Source organism: Tenrec ecaudatus, chromosome 13, assembly GCF_050624435.1.
Source record: "Tenrec ecaudatus isolate mTenEca1 chromosome 13, mTenEca1.hap1, whole genome shotgun sequence".
Classification (NCBI taxonomy): Eukaryota; Metazoa; Chordata; class Mammalia; order Afrosoricida; family Tenrecidae; genus Tenrec; species Tenrec ecaudatus.
In genome coordinates, this window is record NC_134542.1 from 63,814,951 (window position 1) to 63,835,544 (window position 20,594).

Here is a 20,594-nt window from a genome sequence, read left to right on the forward strand (position 1 = left end):
TGGAGAGACTTTGTCTCCTGTGCTATGGACGTGTTACCAGGAGGGACCCAGTCCCTGGAGAGGAATGTTGTACCAGGAAAAGTAGAGAGCATCGTAAAAAAGTGGAAGACGCTTAATGAGATGGATTCACACGGGCTCAAGCCGAAGGACTGCGAGGGCGGCCCAGGGCCAGTCGGGGCTTGTGTTGTCCTATGTGGGGTTTCTAGGCTTCTATTGTCTTTGAGTTGTTTTACAGCGGCTAATTGTCAATGATATCAATGCAAAGTCATTTCATCCATAGAGATACATGTGATGCCCTCAGCAGTAGAGGTTCAGTTGTCGCCCGTTCCCCACTCCAGTCCCCCCTTCCCCGTGGAAAATCAGTTTTGCCTTCATTTGCACACTCATTTAAAAATTCTGGTCATACGTCTGCTCTTCCTATTGTCTTTTGAACTGGTTCTTTCAAAGATTAATGAGAGGAATAAAATGATTAATGTCTAGGATCTAAGTCTGGAACCTGGCAGTATTTTTATCTCAGTCTGGGAGTCATGACTTTTCTTCACATTTCCTTAGTAGTTGCCTTTTTCTGAACATCACCTGTAGTCATTTTTATGTATGCTTGTTTATTTTTCATATAGCAATAGCACATAATTTGTAATGAGAAGCGTGATAGGTTTCTCATTTGGATTTACACGCTAAAGTCATGCACATAGAGCCTTCCATGCCTGTTTCTCCTAGCCTGTGTGGCTTTCTGTTTTTGCTTGCTTTAACAAAGGAGATTAAATCGATTCTAAGCTAGAGCCCAGCGTTGACAGATCTGCTGACCTTTAATTCAGAATCTATTCCTGTAAGACTGCAGAAAGCAAATGCCAAATGTAAATGTTTTGCACTCCCCTCCCTCTGTTTCTCTGAATAACGGAGTCATTAAAAAAATACAAAACAGAATCTTGACACTTGAAAGTTAGTATTTGTATTCTTAGGTATATTGTTCTTAAAACCCAGACTCGCTGCCGTGAGTGGATTCAGACTCAGAGCAACCCGATAGGATGCAGTAGAACTCCTTGCGGGAATTCCAGAGATGGCCGCTCTTTCTAAGAGTAGAAAGCCTCATCTTTCTCTTTCGGAGCTGCTGGTGACCTTGAGCTGCTGACTTTGTGGTTAGCAGCCCAGCACGTAACCCACTGCGCCACCAGGGCTCCTCGTTGTTGCTGGGTGCTGTCAAGTCACTTCCAACTGATGGTGGCCCTGTGTACAATCGATGGTCCTGGGCCAGCCTCATCATTGTGATGTTTGAGCCCGTTGTTGCAGCCGCGGTGTCAGGCCATTTCGTTGAGTGCTTTCCTGCTTTCCACTGACTCCTACTTTACCAAATCCTGGGTCTGATCCATCCTGGTAAGGTGCTCAAAACACGTGACATGAAACACTGCCATACTTGCTTCTAACGAGCATTCTGTATTTCTTCTGAGTTCGATTTCTCTCTGGAAAAACAACAGAAAACAGAATTGTTTGGCCAAGAAAATCAGGTTCTTCATGAACAGTTTCACCCTAACTTTAAGAAACATCATACAAATTTCCAGACTAGATATGAAATGAAATTGCCTGCCCACATTCCTCATCTTTTATGGTGTGAGCTAGTAGTCAATTAATAATGAATTTTTATGACTTTTGATTACATCAGTACCACACTCTGCCAAGAGCTGTATTAATATTTGGGGGGATTTCCTAAATGTTCTAGTGGCATTATGGAGATCATTGGGCATTGGGCGGGGACAGGCTTTTGAAATACAGAGTGACTTCTTTTGAGTTACTGTTTTGAGCTATGGGTCATAGGAAAGGGTATCTTAGTAAAAAACGAAAGAAAGAACGAGCTCTGTAACAGGTCAGCAGTTTGAAGCCACCAGCCACTCCAAGGGAAAAACCGATAGCTTTCTCCTTCCCTAAGGATGGCCGTCCTTTGAAGCCCTGGGGTGGGGGTGGGGTGCGGGGACAGCGCCACCCTGCCCTGGGGGGTTGCCAGGAGTTTGAATGGACTCAACAGCAGTGCCGTAGTTCAATAGTTAACTTTGTTTGGGTGAATGGAAGGGAATTATAACCTGTATAATTTTCACTGTTTTCAGATCTATTTTTGCTCACATTTCCTTTTAAACAAGTTGTTTTTGTAGAACATGAGATCAGGAATAACTGGAAACAGTGCAGTTTGATGAGTTTGATCAAGATGTTTCAGGATTGAATAGTTCATTGTGCATAAAACTGTGCCTGTGAAGTTAATGAGTTTATCGATATTTAAAATATTATCAAACAATTTACCTGCTATTCAGTAGTTTACTGATTTCCCATAGCGTTCGACATATTTTATATCATATTCAATAATACCAGTTCGCTTTAAACCTTTCCTTTCTCTGGGAGCACGACATACAACATTTACACAAACTCAAGTATCAACCATTTTAAGCACATATCCTATTTTTTAGTAGAATTTTGCTGCTCTTCTCATTCCTAATTTTTTCTATCCATGATAGAATATCATGAAAAAATGTTAAGTTTTAAGTATAGAAAACTGGAGAAAGTGAAGCTTATAATTCAACCTGAGTACTCATTTCATATCTCAAGATACTTAGTTATATTCATTTCCAATGACTATACTCTGAAAATATCCCTTCATTTCTTAAAAACTTTTAAAGCTTTGAAACATATACAAACGGTTTATGGGAAAAGAGAATGAAAAGATAATGGGATTTTCTATGAATTTTTTGGAGCCTCCCTGTTTATTATTAGATGTAACGTTAAATTCCTAGTTTGCTGTATTTACAAGGAAATTACTTTAATATCATTAATAATCATTGTTATATTTTAAATGGACTCTTTCATTACTCTGTTAGAGTAATCACTACTGCCTGTGAGTTTGAAGAATATTCCAAAGCAGTACTTAATTAATGATATCTTAGACAGCAGCAAAACATCTAATTGCTGACTAGATAAGAGAGAAAAAAGAAATAATTTAAATATAATGTTTATTTGACATTTTCGTTATAACAATGCAGAAGAGATTCACTTGTGTGAATTTTATTGTGGACATGCTGCTTATTAATCACCAGTATTTACCTAACTTCCTTTAGTCCCGAGAATCGTTTCTGGGATAGCAGAGTAATTATTTAGCAAGATGAGGCTCAAGCATTTGTGTTATGACGATGATTCATTAGACAGTGGAGGAAAGCTTACAATGCACTTAATGTGGGATTATCAGGTAGCATCATCAGAATTTCAGTATTTGTCTTGGGCTTCAGGATGTATAGAGTGCATGCAATAAAGAATTTAACTTTGCCCCCAAAGGAGGCCCAGCCTTCTGCCCATGACTTTTGGGGGTAATCTCTACATCCTTGCAATGTCACCCCATAGGGTGTCTTTGCTTACCTTAGGAGACCTTGGGTCCCACCGAATATGTGACCTAGAATGGTGACTCGGCACATTCAGAGTTTATAGTGTGACTGGCTGTGCCAGAAAGACAAACCAGGTGACGTAGGATAGAGGTCGTGGTTGCCTTCTGGAGGGATTGGAGACTGAGATCAGGCACCATGGGAAATCAGGCATGTCTAGGTAATAAACCAGAAAACTGTATCAGTTGCTGTCAAGTTGATTCTGACACATGGTAACCCCAGATGTCCCATAGCAGAGCTTACTGTGCTTCGTCACATCTTCCATGGCTGCTGTCTTCCGAGGTGAGTCGGGGTGACTTAAACCATTAGCGCTATCAGGTAGTAGTAGCCCAGTGATTAACCACTTGCATGACCCAGGATTTTCCCTGGATAATGAACTCCCAATAAAAATTCTGAACATGGAGGCTTACGTGAGCGTCCTTGCATGACTATAGTCCATGAATGTAATCATGCACCAGCACCAGGTAAATAGCACATCCTGACTCCATACAGAGAGGACAGTGTCTGGCACTTTCCAGAACTCCAGCCAAGGCAGCTTTTCCACTGGTGGATTTTAATCAGACTGTAACTGTGGATGCCTTCGGGGCCCTGTGGCATAGTGCGTTACCAGATGAGCTGCAAACAGAAAGGCCCGTAAATCAAACTCACTAGCTGCTCCTTGGGAAAAAGAAAAGGCTTTCTATTCCCCTAAAGATTTAGAGTCTCAGAAACCCACAGGGCAGTTTTACACTGTCTTATAGGGTCAGTCACTGTGGGTCAGAACTGACTCAATGGCAGTGAGTGAGGGTGGGTTAGCTAAGCTGTAACAGAAATACTTCTAGTCGGAATTCAGGGCTGAGCTGGCTCTCGGGCAGCGCTCTCTGTTGGTTATGCGGAGGACCTGTTTTCTCCGTTCCTGACACTCCTCAGATTCTGGGCAGTCTCCATGTGGAACCCATTGCTCTCTGTTCCCCTATCTGTTATACTCTTTATAACCCAGAAGTGATTAGGGTTAGGAAACCCTACTCCTAAATGGAATGACTTCCACAGTACAGAGGTTAGGATTCCTGTAAGTGTTCTAGGGGAGGCTCAATTCAGTCATAACAGTGAGTGTAAGAACATTCCATGAATTCTGTCTTTCTAAACACTGTTGAACCTGGAGGTGATTTTACAGGACCCTAAACTTAAAAGTGGTGTGAGAAGTAACAGTGGTCTTGGGAACCTCCCAAACTTGTAGTTGGTGGCAGAAGTAAGATCCACCTTATATAGGACTGTGTCCTCCAACTTTCTCACAGACTGCCACCAATTGCCACTATCAGTCCCTGCTGCTGTCACCCCTTCTTTGTGGTTATCCAGGACTTTCATCCACGAGCAGAGCGTACCTGAGAACCCCCGTCTCCTTTGACCTCAGTCCCCTAGTTCTGATTAAGGACTTACCTTCAACCACTTCCAAAGATCTTCTGAGCCCCTTTTCTTAAAATACCAAGACAACCGCTCTGATATGTTCGAGGCTCCAGCAATGGATTGCACAAGATTTAATCTTGATTTTTATTATTAAAACATTATTTTAATGGCACAAATTTAGAAATATACCCTATTTGACAAAAAATATCTTACAGATAAGACTAAAGCCTGTTTTATGCCTCTTCCTTGACCCTGCAGTTAGGTACCCCACAACTCTCCAGCGCGGACCATTGTCAGGTGTGGTGTGTACTTCTGCATCGCTGCCTGTCTTTCTGCTGTATGCATATACAAGAGACCTTGAGAAAACTTGTGGGAAAACGGAAGGTTCCCATGCACATGTTGAAGCCCCCTCAGACATATTGTGTATGTGTGTATTCATCCAAATAATGCTACACTGTATTCTTATTCTATAGTTAATCTTTGTCTAATAACTAGTTCTTCAACAGCTTGTCTTGGCGATTTCTTCATTTTAGCCCCACTAGATCTTTGCCATTCCTTTAAACTGTGCCTACCATCGACACTGTCAAACAATGGAGTTTCTTGCCTACTCATATAAATTTAAGTTACTGTATTTAAAAAACCATTACAATAATTACATGAGCATTCTATATGTCATTTGGTGAATGTGCCAGTATTCTTCTGGAATACATTCTGAGGGCCTGGGCATTTCTTATTCTCACAGACGCTGCTAAATTGTTCTTCTAAATTACACTGTGTCTCATGGTGCTGTAAGGCCTTAAATTAATAACACGAAGGCATGAACTTTGATTTTTTAATCTCAAAAGCAGTGGTTTGCGTAATCTTACTCTTAGTAAGCCCAGACCTGAAAATAGAATAGCTGTCAACGGCCTTATGTTTAGTATGAGTAAAGGAACTGTGGAATGAGATCGAGTCAGGTGGGATTTACCTTGGGAAGACAGTAAGTCACTTGTACTGTAATCATAGCAGACAACAGAAGACTCCTGAGGGTAAAGTATTGTTCAAATATAATTCTTAGGAAAATATGAAGTCATAGCTATCATACAGATATAAAATGAATGCATGTCGAATAGTTTCTTTTACTCCTATCATGCGAGGGAGTCAGGAAAAGTCAGAGTCAATGTATGCGTCTCATGTGCTTGAGTCAGTGCACACATTTATTTACATGAACCAGCGGCACTGGTCAGGCGCTCAGTTGCTACTGAAAGGTTGGCATTTTGAGTCCACCCAGTGGCTTCATGGAGAAGAGATTTGGCTTTCTGTTTCTGTAGCGTGTATAGCCCAGAAAACCCTATGGAGATGTTCTCTGCTCTCCTTTAGGGGCGCTTAGGCTGGATTCTCTAGAGAAGCAACACCAGTGAAGCTTATTTATATATGTGCGTCCACAGAGAGATTTATATCACACACTGGTTGAGGCAGACAAGTTCCAAGTTTACAAGTCAGGTGTCAGACTAGAGGCGTCTCCAGGCTTACATAGCTGAAGGGGTTAATGAACTCAGGATTGGCAGGTCAGACCACAGGCTGTAGGGGGTGAATGGATACAAGGGCAGCAGGCTGATGATGACTCTCTGGGTTGGCAGGCAGTACGGCAGGCTGTTGGCTCAAGTCCAAAGGAGCAGTGGACTGCTGAGGAGCCAGAGTTAGGTCCAGACCCAGCAAGAAGCTCGGGAGTGTGGCCAAACATCCAGGGTACTGGAAGCAGCCCACACCCTAGAAGGAACACTCTTTTTGTCTTTCCCATTTTATTGGCGTGTGATTGACCTGTCACACAATTCAATAGTTCACTCATACTAAGAGGAGCTGCACAAGGACCACCATGGTCACTTTTAGAAAACATCCTTTCTTGCACTTGTTGTCATTAGCTCCCCACTGAAGTAACATTCTTTCACTTGATTGGACACTCATTGCAGAGTAGGCATCCTTAAGAGACTCAAATTATGTTCCTTTTCAATGCTGAGTGGTTTTTGTGGGGGGCAGGGGAGAAATATGAAGGTCCACTCTCACGGCTGCAGGGTGGATGGGACATGCTTTGCTAAGGAAGTGCTCATGGGACAGCCCCTGGTCCTCTCCAAGAAGGAGCACGTGCATTGCCATGACAGACAACAATCCCTGGGTCAAACCTTCCTGGTTTTTTTCTCGCCAATGTAGCTTTCCATTTTCTGGACTTCTTCCCCGCAGTCTCCCACCCCTGTGATCATTCTGTGTCCTGTAGGAAAATCTTCCAAGATTGTGCTTTTGCCTTTTTCGGTATCTTTGTCATCTTTCTCCTGCAGAGCAGTGGTGGGTTTGACAGCTGACCTTGTGGTTAGCAGTCGGGCTTATCAGACAGCCACCAAAGTTCCTTACGTTTTGAGGGATTTTTTGTTTCATTAAACTTCATGTGATTTTGCAGAAGTACTTTTTGACGCGCCCTTGACTAACCACGTCACTGAAGAAGGGGTAGGGGGAGATAAACTACAGTGAGGGAAGAGTTAAAGGGTGGACAGAAAGACACGGTTACTTCCCAGTGTTCATAGCGGGATGTGGGAGAGAATTCCACAAGCTGTTGTGACAGTTGTGGTGCCACATTTTTGGATGTTTTGCTTCCACTCTGGATCCAGTAATGCAACCCCCACCTCCCCCATTGCATTCCATTCTAGAAATGGTAGCTGGTGCAACTCTGCTTACATACATTCAACTCACTGCCACGGTGTCGGTTGGACTGAAATCAACCCTATAAGACAGGGTGGAACTGCCCCTGTGACTTTCTGATGCTGAGCATCTTTCCGGGAGTAGACAGCCTTCTCTTGCTCTCCAGAAGCGGCTGGTGGTTTAGAACTGCTGACCTTGCAGTTTGCAGCCCCATGCCTAACCCACTGTGCCACCTGGGTTCCCTGTGGATTTCTGAGACTAACTCTTTGCAGGGGCAGAAAGCCTTGTTGTTCTCCTGCCGAGCAGCTGGTGGTTTCAGATTGCTGGCCCCGGGGGAGCATCCCAACACGTAACCCACGGCACGACCGGGCTCCTCACTCATCTCCTGAGAACTTCATCTAGAGCATGAGTCGCTTGGGGGGTCGAAGGACCCTTTCACAGGGGTCGCCCGATTCATAACAGTAGCAAAATGACAGTCATGAAGTAGCAATGGAAATAATTTGATGGTTGGGGGTCACCACAACATGAGGAACTGCATGAAAGGGTCGCAGCATCAGGAAGGTTGAGAACTGAAAGCTGTCTGGCGAGGGGTGAAGTGGTCAGTGAAGATGGTGGAAAGTATCTGCCAGCGAAGCTGGGACTCAACTCTGTGGTCTCTAATCTCACTCGAATGCTTTTTCCTATCAGACATGCTAGTTTCTCACAAATACAAAATGTTGTTAAATTCTACACATTTGCATTTTCACCAATGTACTTACTTTCGTTTTCTTTCTCAACAGGTAGAAAACAGACCAAAGTATTATGGAAGAGAGTAAGTACGGATTATCAGAAACCATTTCGTAGATTGGAAAGTGTAAGCGAGACTGGGAAATGGATGCTTTTTAAGGCAGGCAATGACCAGAAATTGCACTGAGCAATGTCAAAGCAGGCAAGGACAGCTTTTATTCAGAAGAACGGGAGGGAGAACTTCATGAAGGGAGAAAGGACCGGGGAAACAAAGGCACCTGTCACTGTAACGAGACCGTTACCAGGGACAGAGAAACCTGAAGTCGTGAGCTGCTCTTTTGCAGAAGCATTGTACCAAGATACCTGCAATGCTGTGCACCGCCGTACACAGCACAGAGCCTGGGAAACCAGCAAGAAGGGGCAGCCGAGGCTTAAGCTAAAGGGTAGAAGAAGATTGGGGAAACGAGCAAGGGAGCCTTTTGTTTACGTATAAGATTGGGATTTTTTAAAAGTTATTTTCTTGTGTTTTTGGTGAAAGTTTACACAGAAAGTTAGGTTCCCATTTGAATGTGCCCATACAAATTGTTCAGTGACAGGAGGTAGCTTTACACAACGTGTCAGCATTCCGGTGGACTGTCCCCAGTGCACTCATTTCCCTGCCCCCTATCTTCTCGTGTTTGCATTAGAGCACAGGTTTCCAAAATTATTGGACCCACTACCTCCTTTTCAGGGGAAAAAATTACCCAGCGTCCCCCTGGCAATGACAAATGTTTGGACCATAGCTCATAATCCCGGATAAAGTGTAGGCATCTGCTTTTACAGCCTCCCGGATTGTTCCAGCGCTCACCCCCAGGGGGCAGTACAGCCCACTTTAGGAAAGCCGCTTTCAAGCAATGGTTGACACTTTGGCTGCACACCAGTTTTCTGGAAAAGGCAGCACCTTCCTCCTTGGTGATAGCTTTATTTTGTGTGGCCATCAGGGACCCCTCTCTTCTAAGGTGATTTAAGCTATATTATTAAATTAGTCTTTTGGGGTCTATAGCAGATGGGTCTTGTCAGTGGGGGTGGCCCTCTTGAATTTCTGTTGTGTGTTTTCCAGTACATGGAACCCAGGACTGATGCTCCTGTAGGGGCAGCAAGTAGAGTAAGGATTTCTGGGGGATGCAGCAGTGGTGGTGGCGGCGGAGTTAAGGGAGCTGCGGTCAGGTGTTCAAGAAGGAAGAGAATGTTTTGAAACTGATTGTGGGAGCACTTGTACACAACTGCTTGATATGATTGATCTATGGAGTGGTGCAATATCTGTATCTGCTCCCCCCAAAATGGTTTTGGACCAAAAGTTAATTAAAAGCATGAAAAAAAATCAGTCTTGTTAGTTATCTGCAGCAAACCTTCTCACCCAAACACACAAAGAATGAGGAGGCTTCTTTTAACAAAGGACTCAGATAAAAATTCAACTTTATCTATATAAATAAAAGGACACAGAAGGTATTAGGTCTTGAAAGAGTTAAAAATTACCATTCTTTCTTCCCATTGACTAAACCATAAACCAGACTCCCTGTCATCGAGTTGATGCTGATTCACAGAAACCCTGTAGGACAGGATAGGCCTGCCCCTGCGAGGTCCTGAAACTGTAATATGGGAGTAAAAAGAGACTGCAGTACGGGAGTAAAGCCTCCTCATTCATCCTCAGAGTGACTGGTTGTTTTGAACTATTTACCTTGCAGTTAGCAGCCCAAAACATAACCTCTACACCAACAGGGCTCCTTACAAATATAATTATTCTAAGAAATATATAGAAGTTAATATATATGTTTGTATAAAGAGCCTAATGGTGTAGTGGGTGATGCATTGAGCTGATAACTGTGAAAGGTCAAAGGCTCAAAATGCCATTCACTCCACAGGTGAAAAATGAGGCCTCTCTGTACCTGTGAGTCTCTATCCTCAGAAACCCAAAGGGACTTTTCTCCTTGGCCTTACAAGGTCTCTTAGATTGGAGTAGACTCTATGCTAGGGAGTCTTTTTGTTTTGATTGTGGAACATAAAGACAACTATAAAGAAGAAAATAGCATGGGAAAACATACTCATTAAACATTAAATGAAAAATATGTTTTATATAAAAATATATTTCATAGAAAACATAGTCCATGTAAGTATGCAATCCTAGATGTGTAGGAGGGAAATGTACTTATTTCTGTGTGCATATGTATGAAGTCCATAGATAGGCATCCATACATTTATACATGAGGTATGGTGGGAGCAACTTATCCGAGGCTTAGACTCCCCACCCCCACATTTTCTATAGGGAGTATTGCATTTATTATAGGAAAAAATAACTCATGAGAACCAGAAATAATGATTACTCTTTTAATATGATTTTTAAAATTTGAATAAATACATAGATGATTTAAAGTGTTTTTTTCTGGTCTATTTTCTTAATAGTTTTTAGAAACTTGACATGTCTGTATGAGCGTGTGTGTAGTTAAAGCAGAATCATATTGAGGCCATAATAGAAATGGGCTGGCTTATCTAATACCCCTTATGCAATTGTAGTAGCACTTTTGACTAGCAAATCAACAATGCTCCAAAGAAGATATGTTGCAGATTCTTAGGTGCCAGATTATTGCCGTGGAAACAGGGCTAGAACAGTGGTGACATAATAACTCATGGACCTGCAGCATTTCTTAAAGAACAATTCAGATAATGACTGATTGACCCCAACTCATACTCTAATCTGACTCTGGTTTTCTGTGGTTGAAAGAGCACATAGGTAAATGCTTAAGAAAGCACAGTGCCCATGGCAAACTGGTCCTTGCTAATTAAGCTAGTCTATTGGTTGGTTTAGGAAGAATATGCTCCACCTGTCTTCAACTGATAGAATTCAAAACACTCAGGACTCTAGTTGGAATGTTGGAAGCTTCTGTGGGCTAAGTGTTGAACGATGCAGAAAGTGTCGAGAGAAGATGGAAAGAATACAGTCACCAAAAAGAACTAGTCAACAATTCCACCGTTTCAGAAGGTAGCACCTGAGCAAGAACAAGTGGTGCTGAAGGAAGAAGTTCAAGCTGCACTGAGTGCATTAGCCAGAAGCAAGGCTCTAGTAACTGATGGACCACCAATGGAAATGTTTCAACAAGCTGAGGAAGCACTAGAAGCACTCACTCGACCGTGCCAGGAAATTTGGAAGACAGCTCCATGAGTAACTGACCAAATCTGGAGGAGATCCATATTTGTACTCATTTCAAACTAAAGAAAGGTGGCCCAACAGACTGTACAAGCTACTATCACATGCAAATAAAATTCTGCTGAAGATCATCTAACAACAGTTGCAGCAGTGTATTGACAGGGAACTGCCAGAGGGGCAGGCTGGATCCCCAAGAGGACACTGAACAGGGATATTAGGACTGAGGTCAATGAATCTTGGCTGAAAGCAGAGTATACAAGAAAGATGTTTATTGTGTTTCATTGCCTATGCCAAGGCATTTGAGTGTGTGGATCATAATTCACGATGGACAGTCTTGCTCGCAGTCTTCTGAATGGGAATTCCAGAGCACTTGGTTTTGCTCATGTGGAACTTGTGCATGGATCAAGAGGCAGTTGTGTGAACAGAACAAGGGAATGCTGTGTGGGTCAGGAGATGTGTGTGCAGGGTCGTGTCCTCTCACTCTTCTTATTTAATCTATACACTGAGTAAATGCTCAGAGAAACTGGACTCTGAAAAATGTAGCATCAGAATGGGATGAAGGCTTATTAACAACCTGCTCTAAGCAGATGACGCGCCCTAGCTTTCTGAAAGTGAGGAGGACTTGAGGCACCTACTGATGAAGATCAAGGATTTCAGCCTTCAGATGGACTATAATGTAGACAGACGAACATCCTCACAACTGGGCCAGTCGGTAGCGCCATGATCAATGGAGAAAAGATTGGGATTGTCGGGGATTTTGTCTTGCTTGGGTTCACAGTCAATGCTCCTGGAAGCAGCCGTCAAGAGATCAAACAACGACACGTTGCATTGGGTAAATCTGCTGCACAAGACATCTTTATAGTGTTGAAAAGCAAGGGTGTTACTTTTTTGAGGACTAAGATATTCCTGACCAAAGCCATGGTATTTTAATTGCCTCATATGCATGTGAAAGTTGGCCACTGAGTGAGGAAGACTGAAGCAGAATCTGTGTGCTTGAACTATGGCACTGGCTAACAATACTGAAAGCACCATAGCCTGCCAGAGGAACAGCGCAGTCTATCTGTGAAGAAATACAGCCAGAATGCTCCTTAGAGGCAAGCATGGGAGACTTCTTGTATATGTTGGACATGTTGTCAGGAGAGACCAGTCCTTGGAGAAAGACATTAAACTTGGTCAAGTAGAGGGGCAGCAAAAAATAGGAAGACCTTTGACGTGCCAGATGGACACAGTGGCTGCAACACCGGGTTCAAACGTAAGAACAGTTGTGAGGATGACATGGCAGTGTTTTGTTCTGTGGTAGTCTATAAGGTCGCTGTGAGTCTGAACCTACAATAGCAATATGGTTTGACGTAAGGTGACTTTTCAGAATTCTGTTTTAGCTCAGAGTTTAAGATTCAAAGATCATCTCAAGACCATTTAGTTGGACCTCGGAACCCAAAACCAAGCTCACTGCGGTGGAGTAGGTTCTGCCTCACAGCAGGAGCCCTGTGGCACAGAGTGGACTACCCTGTGGTTTCCCGAGGCTGTAAATATTGTGGGGAACAGAAAGCTTTGTCTTTCTCCCGCAAAGCACTTGGTGGGTTTGAACGGCTGACCTTCTGGCTTGCAGCTCAGAAGGTAACCCCATAGATCTGGAAATTTGGATTCCCCCAAATTAAAAGAACTTGATTCCTTAGTAGGTATAGATATAGATGTAAATTTGTAGCCCGATCTTTCCATTTAATGTTAAGGGGGAATATTTTTTCAGTTTTATGAAAAATGTTATGAGTTTTAAGCACCTTGATATTCTGATTATTTTTAAAAGTGTAGACATGTTGCACTTATCCACAAAGTGCTTGTAACCCCACAATCATTTGTTTTTCATGACCTGGAAATGTACCAGCTAATAATATACATAGCAAACAAAAATTATTTATAATTCTATGCTAAATTTTCAAAATCTGTGAATGGACAATTTGCTCTGAGGGGGTGGGGTAGGTGATTCCAAATTGGAATCACTCTGGCCTGTGGGGCCGTATCACAGTTTATTCAGTCATTCTTCTGCTTTCACATCCTGGTTGCTTTTAAACTGGACTTTTAAATGTAACACGTGCCATTTCGTACGTAAATCTTTTTCAGGGGAGGAAAGTTTGAATCAGTTGGGTGACCAGGAGTAAAGTCCTTTAACAATGTCAAGTTTCATTCCCAAACCTTGTTTTCTCGTGAAAGATTTGCTTTTAAATTAATGGCGTATTTAAAAAAACAATAGCAACAACATACAAAACCAGATAATATAATCTGTTTGCTTCCTGAACGGATGGCATGACATCTTAGAGTAGATATCACGCAGGAAGTACCCCGGTGGTTTGTGTAGCTGGCAGGGGTCACGCACCATCTTCTTGCTCCCAGTAGGTTCAGGGTTTTGGCTCAGGCCTGGGCCTAGTTTTGAATGATGAAGGGACTTACGGAGATAATAAAACCTTAGGGGCCCACTGTTATACTTGAATGTTTTAATAACCAGGATGGTTTGCACACACCTACCATGACCACTTCTGAGGCTTAAATCAAGAACACTTACCATTACTCTGAGGGAAACACCCCGAGTTGCCTCTTGCCTGAAGGAAGTTGTAAAAAGATGTCTCCATGGTAAGACCATCTAAATAGATCATTCCAAATTCATGCGAACGTTTTGTGCTTTATGCCGGTGTAGCCACACAGTTTCACGTTAGCTGTCACTCTGCTCAGTTACCTGTAAGGAGACGGTGTGTACGTACCTTCTTTATTAAACGGTGAATCACCGTGCGACTGCGAGGCGGTTTTGTATTTTTAATACTGGTGGCCGACCTCCTCTGCCATTTCTCCTTTCTCTGTGTTTTGTGTCCGAGATTCTAGATGGATCTAGTTGTCCCCAAACTCAGTGCCGTCCGGTCGATGCTGACTCTCATAGCAACCCTGTAATTCATGTTTATTCTTTCTCTTCTTTTTTTTTGTTAGTCAAAGATAAGGTTTTAGCAGGGAGTAAAAGCAAATGTTACAGTCGTTTGCTCTTGGCTTGAGTACCCAGCAATGCTGATTATGCCCATTATTGGGCAATCATGCCAATTAAGGGCAACCCAGGCTCCTGGCACCTTGCCAGCACAGACTGCAAGCCAGCCTTCGGGCGCACTGCCCCTAGTGTTAGGAAATTGAGACACGTCTGTGTATTTGGCGTGTCCATATGGGCAAATGGCTGTGTGGAAAGGGGACTGTCCTCCTGAGGGTGGCTGGTCTGGTGCCCCTTAAGTGGGTGAGTTAGCTACTTTGGTGCTGTTCTCCCCGTTGAAGCTGGCCAGGGGCCAGGCCCCGGGAAACCCCAGCACAGTGAAACCCAACTGCCCCCTTCCACAGCGGGGGTACTTTGTCTAGCACACAGCCAAAAGTCGGGGGGCGGAGGTGAGGGGTGGCTTTAGTAGAAGATCATAAAAAGATTTGACTTCCTTTCTCAGGTTCCATGGCATGATCTCCAGAGAAGCGGCCGACCAGCTCTTGAGTGTGGCCGAGGGGGGCTACCTCATCCGAGAGAGCCAGCGCCAGCCCGGGACCTACACGTTGGCTTTAAGGTTGGTGGTGGGCCTGTCCTTGCAGCATTTTTCCCTGTGGCTGCTTCCTTCCACCCGCCGGCAGACCCCTTGTCCAATGTTTCTCCTGTCGCGCCAGCTCCCATGTCGTCTCGCATAAGGACTAAGTACATGGGCTAACAGGAATGATCGCTGTGGCTTTTCGTGGGTGCACTCCCCTTTCCTACCAGGGAAGTTTGCTTACCTTTTACTTACACTCCAGGGCCCCGAAGGGACTCTTCCTACGCCCCTGCAATCAGAACAACAATGACAGGCACAGGCTTATTCATTGGCTTCTCTCTTGCCGGGCCTCCAGCCTCATTTCATCCTCACTCAAGTCCATAGTGTGGGCCCGGTTGCTATTCCCAGTTCACAAATGAGGAAGGAGAGGACAGAGCTGTTAAGCAACTTGGCCAAGGCGACGGCGCTCAGTAATTCATGACGCTGGGATTCGGACCCCGCCAGCCTGGCTGCCAAGTCGTGCTCTCATGGCGCCACACGGCTGGCTCGGCAGAGACGTGGCCTAATGTTCCATTGTCTTTCTTTGTGCCCCCCCCTCGCCTCCATCCCTGCTTGCATCCATCCCATCTTAGGAAAGGCTTGAATAACAGCTTCCTAAGGAAGAGGTCAAAGAAACGGCGTTGCTTTGGGTAGCCAGAACCTTAAGAGAGCGGAGAGAGAGAGAGATGGTGGCATCATCAGTGCTTAGAGCCGTGATACAGCCGTGTCTCAGCAAGCCCTTCAGCCACGCAGGCCCCTGCGTGCCAGCGGTTGTCAGTGGCTGTGTCGCTGTGCCCTCCCCACAGTGGTTCAGGTTTTAGAGCCGTTGCTGCATCCGCTGTGCCAACCCACTTCCTGGGAGGTGCCCCTTGTTTTCTCGAGCATGTTGTTCTTTTCCAGTGACAGGTTTCTCCTGATGCCGTGTCTGGAGTAAGCAAGACAAAGTCACTCTGCTCTTGTTTCTCTGGAATGTTCTGTGTCCCTTCCTCAAAAAAGGGCATGTGAGTTTTCTGGTTGTCCGTGGCAGACCCAACATATTCTTCGCCAATCCTGTAATGTAGAGCAGGGGCGTCAAACTGGTGGCCCGCAGGCATTAGTGGCTCGTGATGCTCTGAAATAAAATGAAAATAGACAAAAATGTTATGAAGAAAATAGCGCTTAGGGGAGATGGAGGCAATACCGCACACACAATTCCCTAGTTAACCCTTTAACGACCGAAGACGAGTATACACGTGGCCCAGTGCCTTTCCTGGGGGCGAGCCCGTGGACATGTATAAACGCGCTGTCTCGGTTCTGGTGACGTTTGGAAGTGATCTGTCTGCCACTCTCAGTGTCACGCCATGTAAGCAGATCCCAGTAGTGAAAAGGTTAAAAGGAGCGCTCTGGGTTGTGCTGTTATGAATCAGACCTAGCAGCAACACTAGTTAACATTTTTAAAGGGAAGCCATTACAATTGTGCTTCACGTTTGTCAGCGGTCCCAACACTTTTGTGTTTTTTATTATTTATTTTGTTATATTTTCTGGTCACAGCATAAGAGGTAAGAAAAAACTAGTAGGAGGAAAGCACCGGCAAGTTTTGGGTAAAAATTTTTTTTAGTTTTATAAATACATGAAATGAAATAAAATAAAAGTTTAAATAAAAGAAACTATATAGTGTTTTAATTATCCTATCCATATTCCTGAGTCTTCACTTCAAACTATAAATTTAACAAAATTTGTAAAAGTGATGTGGCCCACATGAATCTTGCCTGATGCACCCAATGGCCTTCATTTTAATTGAGTTTGACGCCCTGATCAGTTCTTCTTCCATCTGCTTCTTACATTACCCAACTCTCACATGTACACAAGGGATTTTTCTTAGTCCTGACCACAAGAGTTCATCCTAATCTCTATGATGAATGGGAATGAATGAATTCGTTTTTACTTCATATTGGATTTGGAATCAACTACATACCAGGAGAACACTGCTTGGTATGGGAGTTCATGGAAATTTTATTTTTATAATAAAATGTTAAATGCAAACCAACCAGTAATTAATTAATCATACAGCTCTATGAGTTTATATTGTGGGATCCAAGGGGGAAAACACCAGACAGGAAATTCAAACACCTGTTAGTTTTGTCGGTAAATTAACTGGAGCACACATTGGGGGCAAACTACAGAGTTTATCTTAGAGTTGGTTTCTTCATCTTTTGCTCTTAATATTGTGTACTTCTTGTCCTGGAGTCAGCTCTGACTCACAGTGACCCGACGAGCAGTCGAACAAAGCATGGTCTTGTGCCCTCCTCACAGTTGGGAGGCTGGAGACCATTGTTGCCACCACTGACTGCCAGTCCACCCCTTTGAGGGCCTTCCTCTTTCTTGCTGACCTCTGCTTCACCCAACATGGCGTCCTTTCCCTGGGACTGTCTTTGTAATGATTGTAGGAGTCTGCATCTCATCTCATCCTTGGAGTGCCTGGGGTGATGTAAAGGTTGAGAGAGAAGGAAGGAGGAAGAGTGGCAGGTGGAGGGACAACAAAGCGACACATCATTCTGTTTTCTACCCCTTCTGTCCTTCCTACCTCTCTCGAAGGTTGCATGGTCACTCGCTGGAGTATGAACTTATTTGCTCTGCCTCATTGCCAAGTTCAGATGTGTCCATCACCGTTATTGTCTCCCATCTTGAAACATTAGTATGGGCCGCATGCAGTTTTTCTGGGCGACACCAGCAAATAACTGAGGCCGAGGGACTTAAGTAAAATCCAGAGCTGACCAGCGCTTCCTCCTCCCCACCCTTTTCTCTCAAGCTACTTCTGACTTTGTGATCACTTCCCACCCGGATGTGATGCAGTACATTCTGAACTAGAAAGTGGAGAACAGATGAACATTACATTGGTGGGAGTATTTTTAACTTATCGGTCTGGGTTACATACAGTTGTTTTAGTTTTGTTTTTGTCTCATTTAAAACCACCTAAAGAGTATCGCATAGAAAGGAAACGGCAGGTGCAAGGGGCTATGGCGGGTAAAGGGAACAATTTTTGCTGAAGTTTTACCTTTTTCTTTTTTTTAACTTCAAAATATGAGGGGGCATCCCCCTCCAAAAAAACCACCCTGAATTGCGCTGTGTGGAGCAGAGCCATTGTAGAATGCACCCCCCCCCCCTGCTAGATGAGCATCAAGGAACTCGAGTTAGTGCACCCAGTGGCATCACCTGGGAAGGTTCTCTCTGGTTGCAGTGAATTTTTCCATAAAATCAATGTCGCTTGAATCTCGTTTTTTGTGATGATCAATTTAAGAGAAGAGCATGTGGTTGTGAAATTTTGTTTTCTGCTTGGGGAATATGCTGCAGGAACTGTTGTGATGTTGAATACAGCTTACAAGGACAGTGCTATGGGGAAAACTCAAGTGTACGAGTGGTTTTCTCATTTCCCAAAATGTGAAATGTTGATCGATGACAAACCTTGTTCTGGATGTCTGTCAACTTCCCAAACAGATGAGAATGTTGACTTGTAGTGCATTTGGAGTTCATTCCACTAGGTCAGACTGTTCATCAAGCTTTCTATTTAGAGTTTCTGAAAAGGTTGCATAACAGTGTGTGACAAAAAAGGCCTGATAGGGCAGACAGGGCACTGGTTTTACCAGCACGACCATGCACCTGCTAATGCAGCCATCTCAGTGCGCCAGTTTTTGGCAAAAAAACAGCATGGCTCTCTTGCCCCATGCACTGGACTCACATGACCTCACTCCATGTAACTTCTTTTTGTTTCTGTGAATGGAGAGGGACATGAAAAGGACAGCGATTTGATGATGTAGAAGAGGCAAAGAAAAAAAATGAGGGCAGTGACTTCAGTCAGCCAAACAGATGAGTTTGAAAAATGTTTCCAAGAATGGAATCACAGATTTGACAAACGTATTAAGTGTAATGGAGAGTACTTTGAAGGTGATAGGTTGTTTTGTAAAAAAATTTAAATACATAGCTTTGGAGACAGTGGGGGACAGTGTTTCTGGGTTTTTTTTGAGTACCCCCTCGTATGTCAGGGAAGTCTCATGAGACTATGAAGTAGAAGTTGTACTGGTATTATTATTATCTAATTTTCTTTTCAACTGATGATTCTCCCAATTCATAGAAGTCGTTTTATTTTTACTATAACAAATAATCCATTAATATGGAGCCTAATTGTACAGTCAGTAGCAACCGTTGCTTATTATATAATTGCTTATTATATATTTACTGTGCCAACCATCAGCTCCAGAATTAGGAATAAGTGTTTGAACTCAGGTTTCCCCTTAGACACCTCAATCTTATTATGTCCAAAATGGAACCCCCACTTTTGCTCCCAGATATGTTCCCAGCGTGACGTCCTCTCCCAAGTTCACTACTACAGCATGGATAGCGTATTTGGGAAAGGACATCATGTTGGGAAAGCAGAAGGACAGCCCCTAAGAGGAAGGCCCTGGACAAGCTGGGTTGGCACAATGGCTGCAGCAGTGGGCTCAAGCATAACCACAATTGAGAGGCGGGCACAGCACCGGGCAGTTTCCCTCTGCTGTACACCAGGTCACTATGAGTCCAACCCAACTCCCCTCCCGGGCCCATAACCACCACAACCTTCAGATGCCCTGCGTCAGCCTGTGACACTGCAGGAAATGGATTTTCTCAAAGGTGTGTTGTGAGACCTCTGTGTGTGCCCCAGCCCCTGTCATCTAGAGGGCCCACGCTTAGAGTAGATCAAATACTGTGAGAAACCAAGCTCACTGCCTCCGGGTGGATGCCGACTCATCAGGCCGGCTAGGACAGGGGAGAACGCCCCGTGAGTTTCCAAGACTGTAACCCTTCCGGGAGTAGAAAGCCTCCTCTTTCTCCCAGGAGCTGGGAGTGGTTTCAAACTGCCGGCCACCGCAGCACCAGCTTTGTGTCCAGGCTCCATAAATACTGCACGCTTCATTAAATAGTGCTGCTGTTAAAATGGTTTCTTCTTTTAAAATGAATTTCCTCTTAAATTAATTTTGAATTTGTCGTTTATATTTTGCATTTGGAGCTATGTCTCCTGCGTGCGCCAACCCCCCCACCTCGCCTCCACCAACCGGTCCTGGAACCCTGGCATGTTGTGTGAGTACAGGAATGAATACGGCACTGTGCCTGTGTTGTCTAATGGTTGGAAGGACTTTTTTCTTTTCTCACCCCACAGAACCAAACCCAACCATCTTTAGGAAATATTTCTCAAGGACCCCCACCCCCACCCCTGCCCTCCACTCCCTTTATTCTGAATATCACTTCCTGAACTAGTTCATGCACGCTGTGGCCTGCTGGCCTCCCCCCACCCCAGTGTATGCTTCACGCCGTCACAAATAGTCGCTCTTTACTTAACATCTGATGCGGTAATCTGCAAGCTCGTCGTGGTGAGCAGAGCAAAAGATTTCAAGCAACACCTACCTCCCTTCATCCCCGTTATCTCCTCCTTGTGCAGAGGGTGGTGCTGGTGGTGGAGGCGGCTGAATGTTTCCCTGAGGATCTTTGTGTAAAACACGCGGTGCTATGTAGAGGAGTGATGGTGCCAGTCGAGTGCAGTCATAAAGCGGTTCTCATCACCAGGTATACAGCCTTCTATTCTTTCCCTTCGGCACCGAGCTGCTCAGCACAGGCCCCCAGTCTGAACTCACCAGG

General features: G+C 44.2%; 1 protein-coding gene across 1 annotated transcript in view; it reads left to right on the forward strand.

Moving 5' to 3' along the window:
• The window catches only part of CHN1 (chimerin 1), a 215,165-nt gene that overhangs the window by 70,268 nt on the left and 124,303 nt on the right, over positions 1-20,594 (forward strand). The window contains exons 4-5 of the mRNA XM_075529496.1: positions 8,246-8,277; positions 14,838-14,951. Of these exons, the coding sequence (XP_075385611.1) occupies positions 8,246-8,277; positions 14,838-14,951 (146 nt within the window). The remainder of the gene's footprint in view (positions 1-8,245; positions 8,278-14,837; positions 14,952-20,594) is intronic.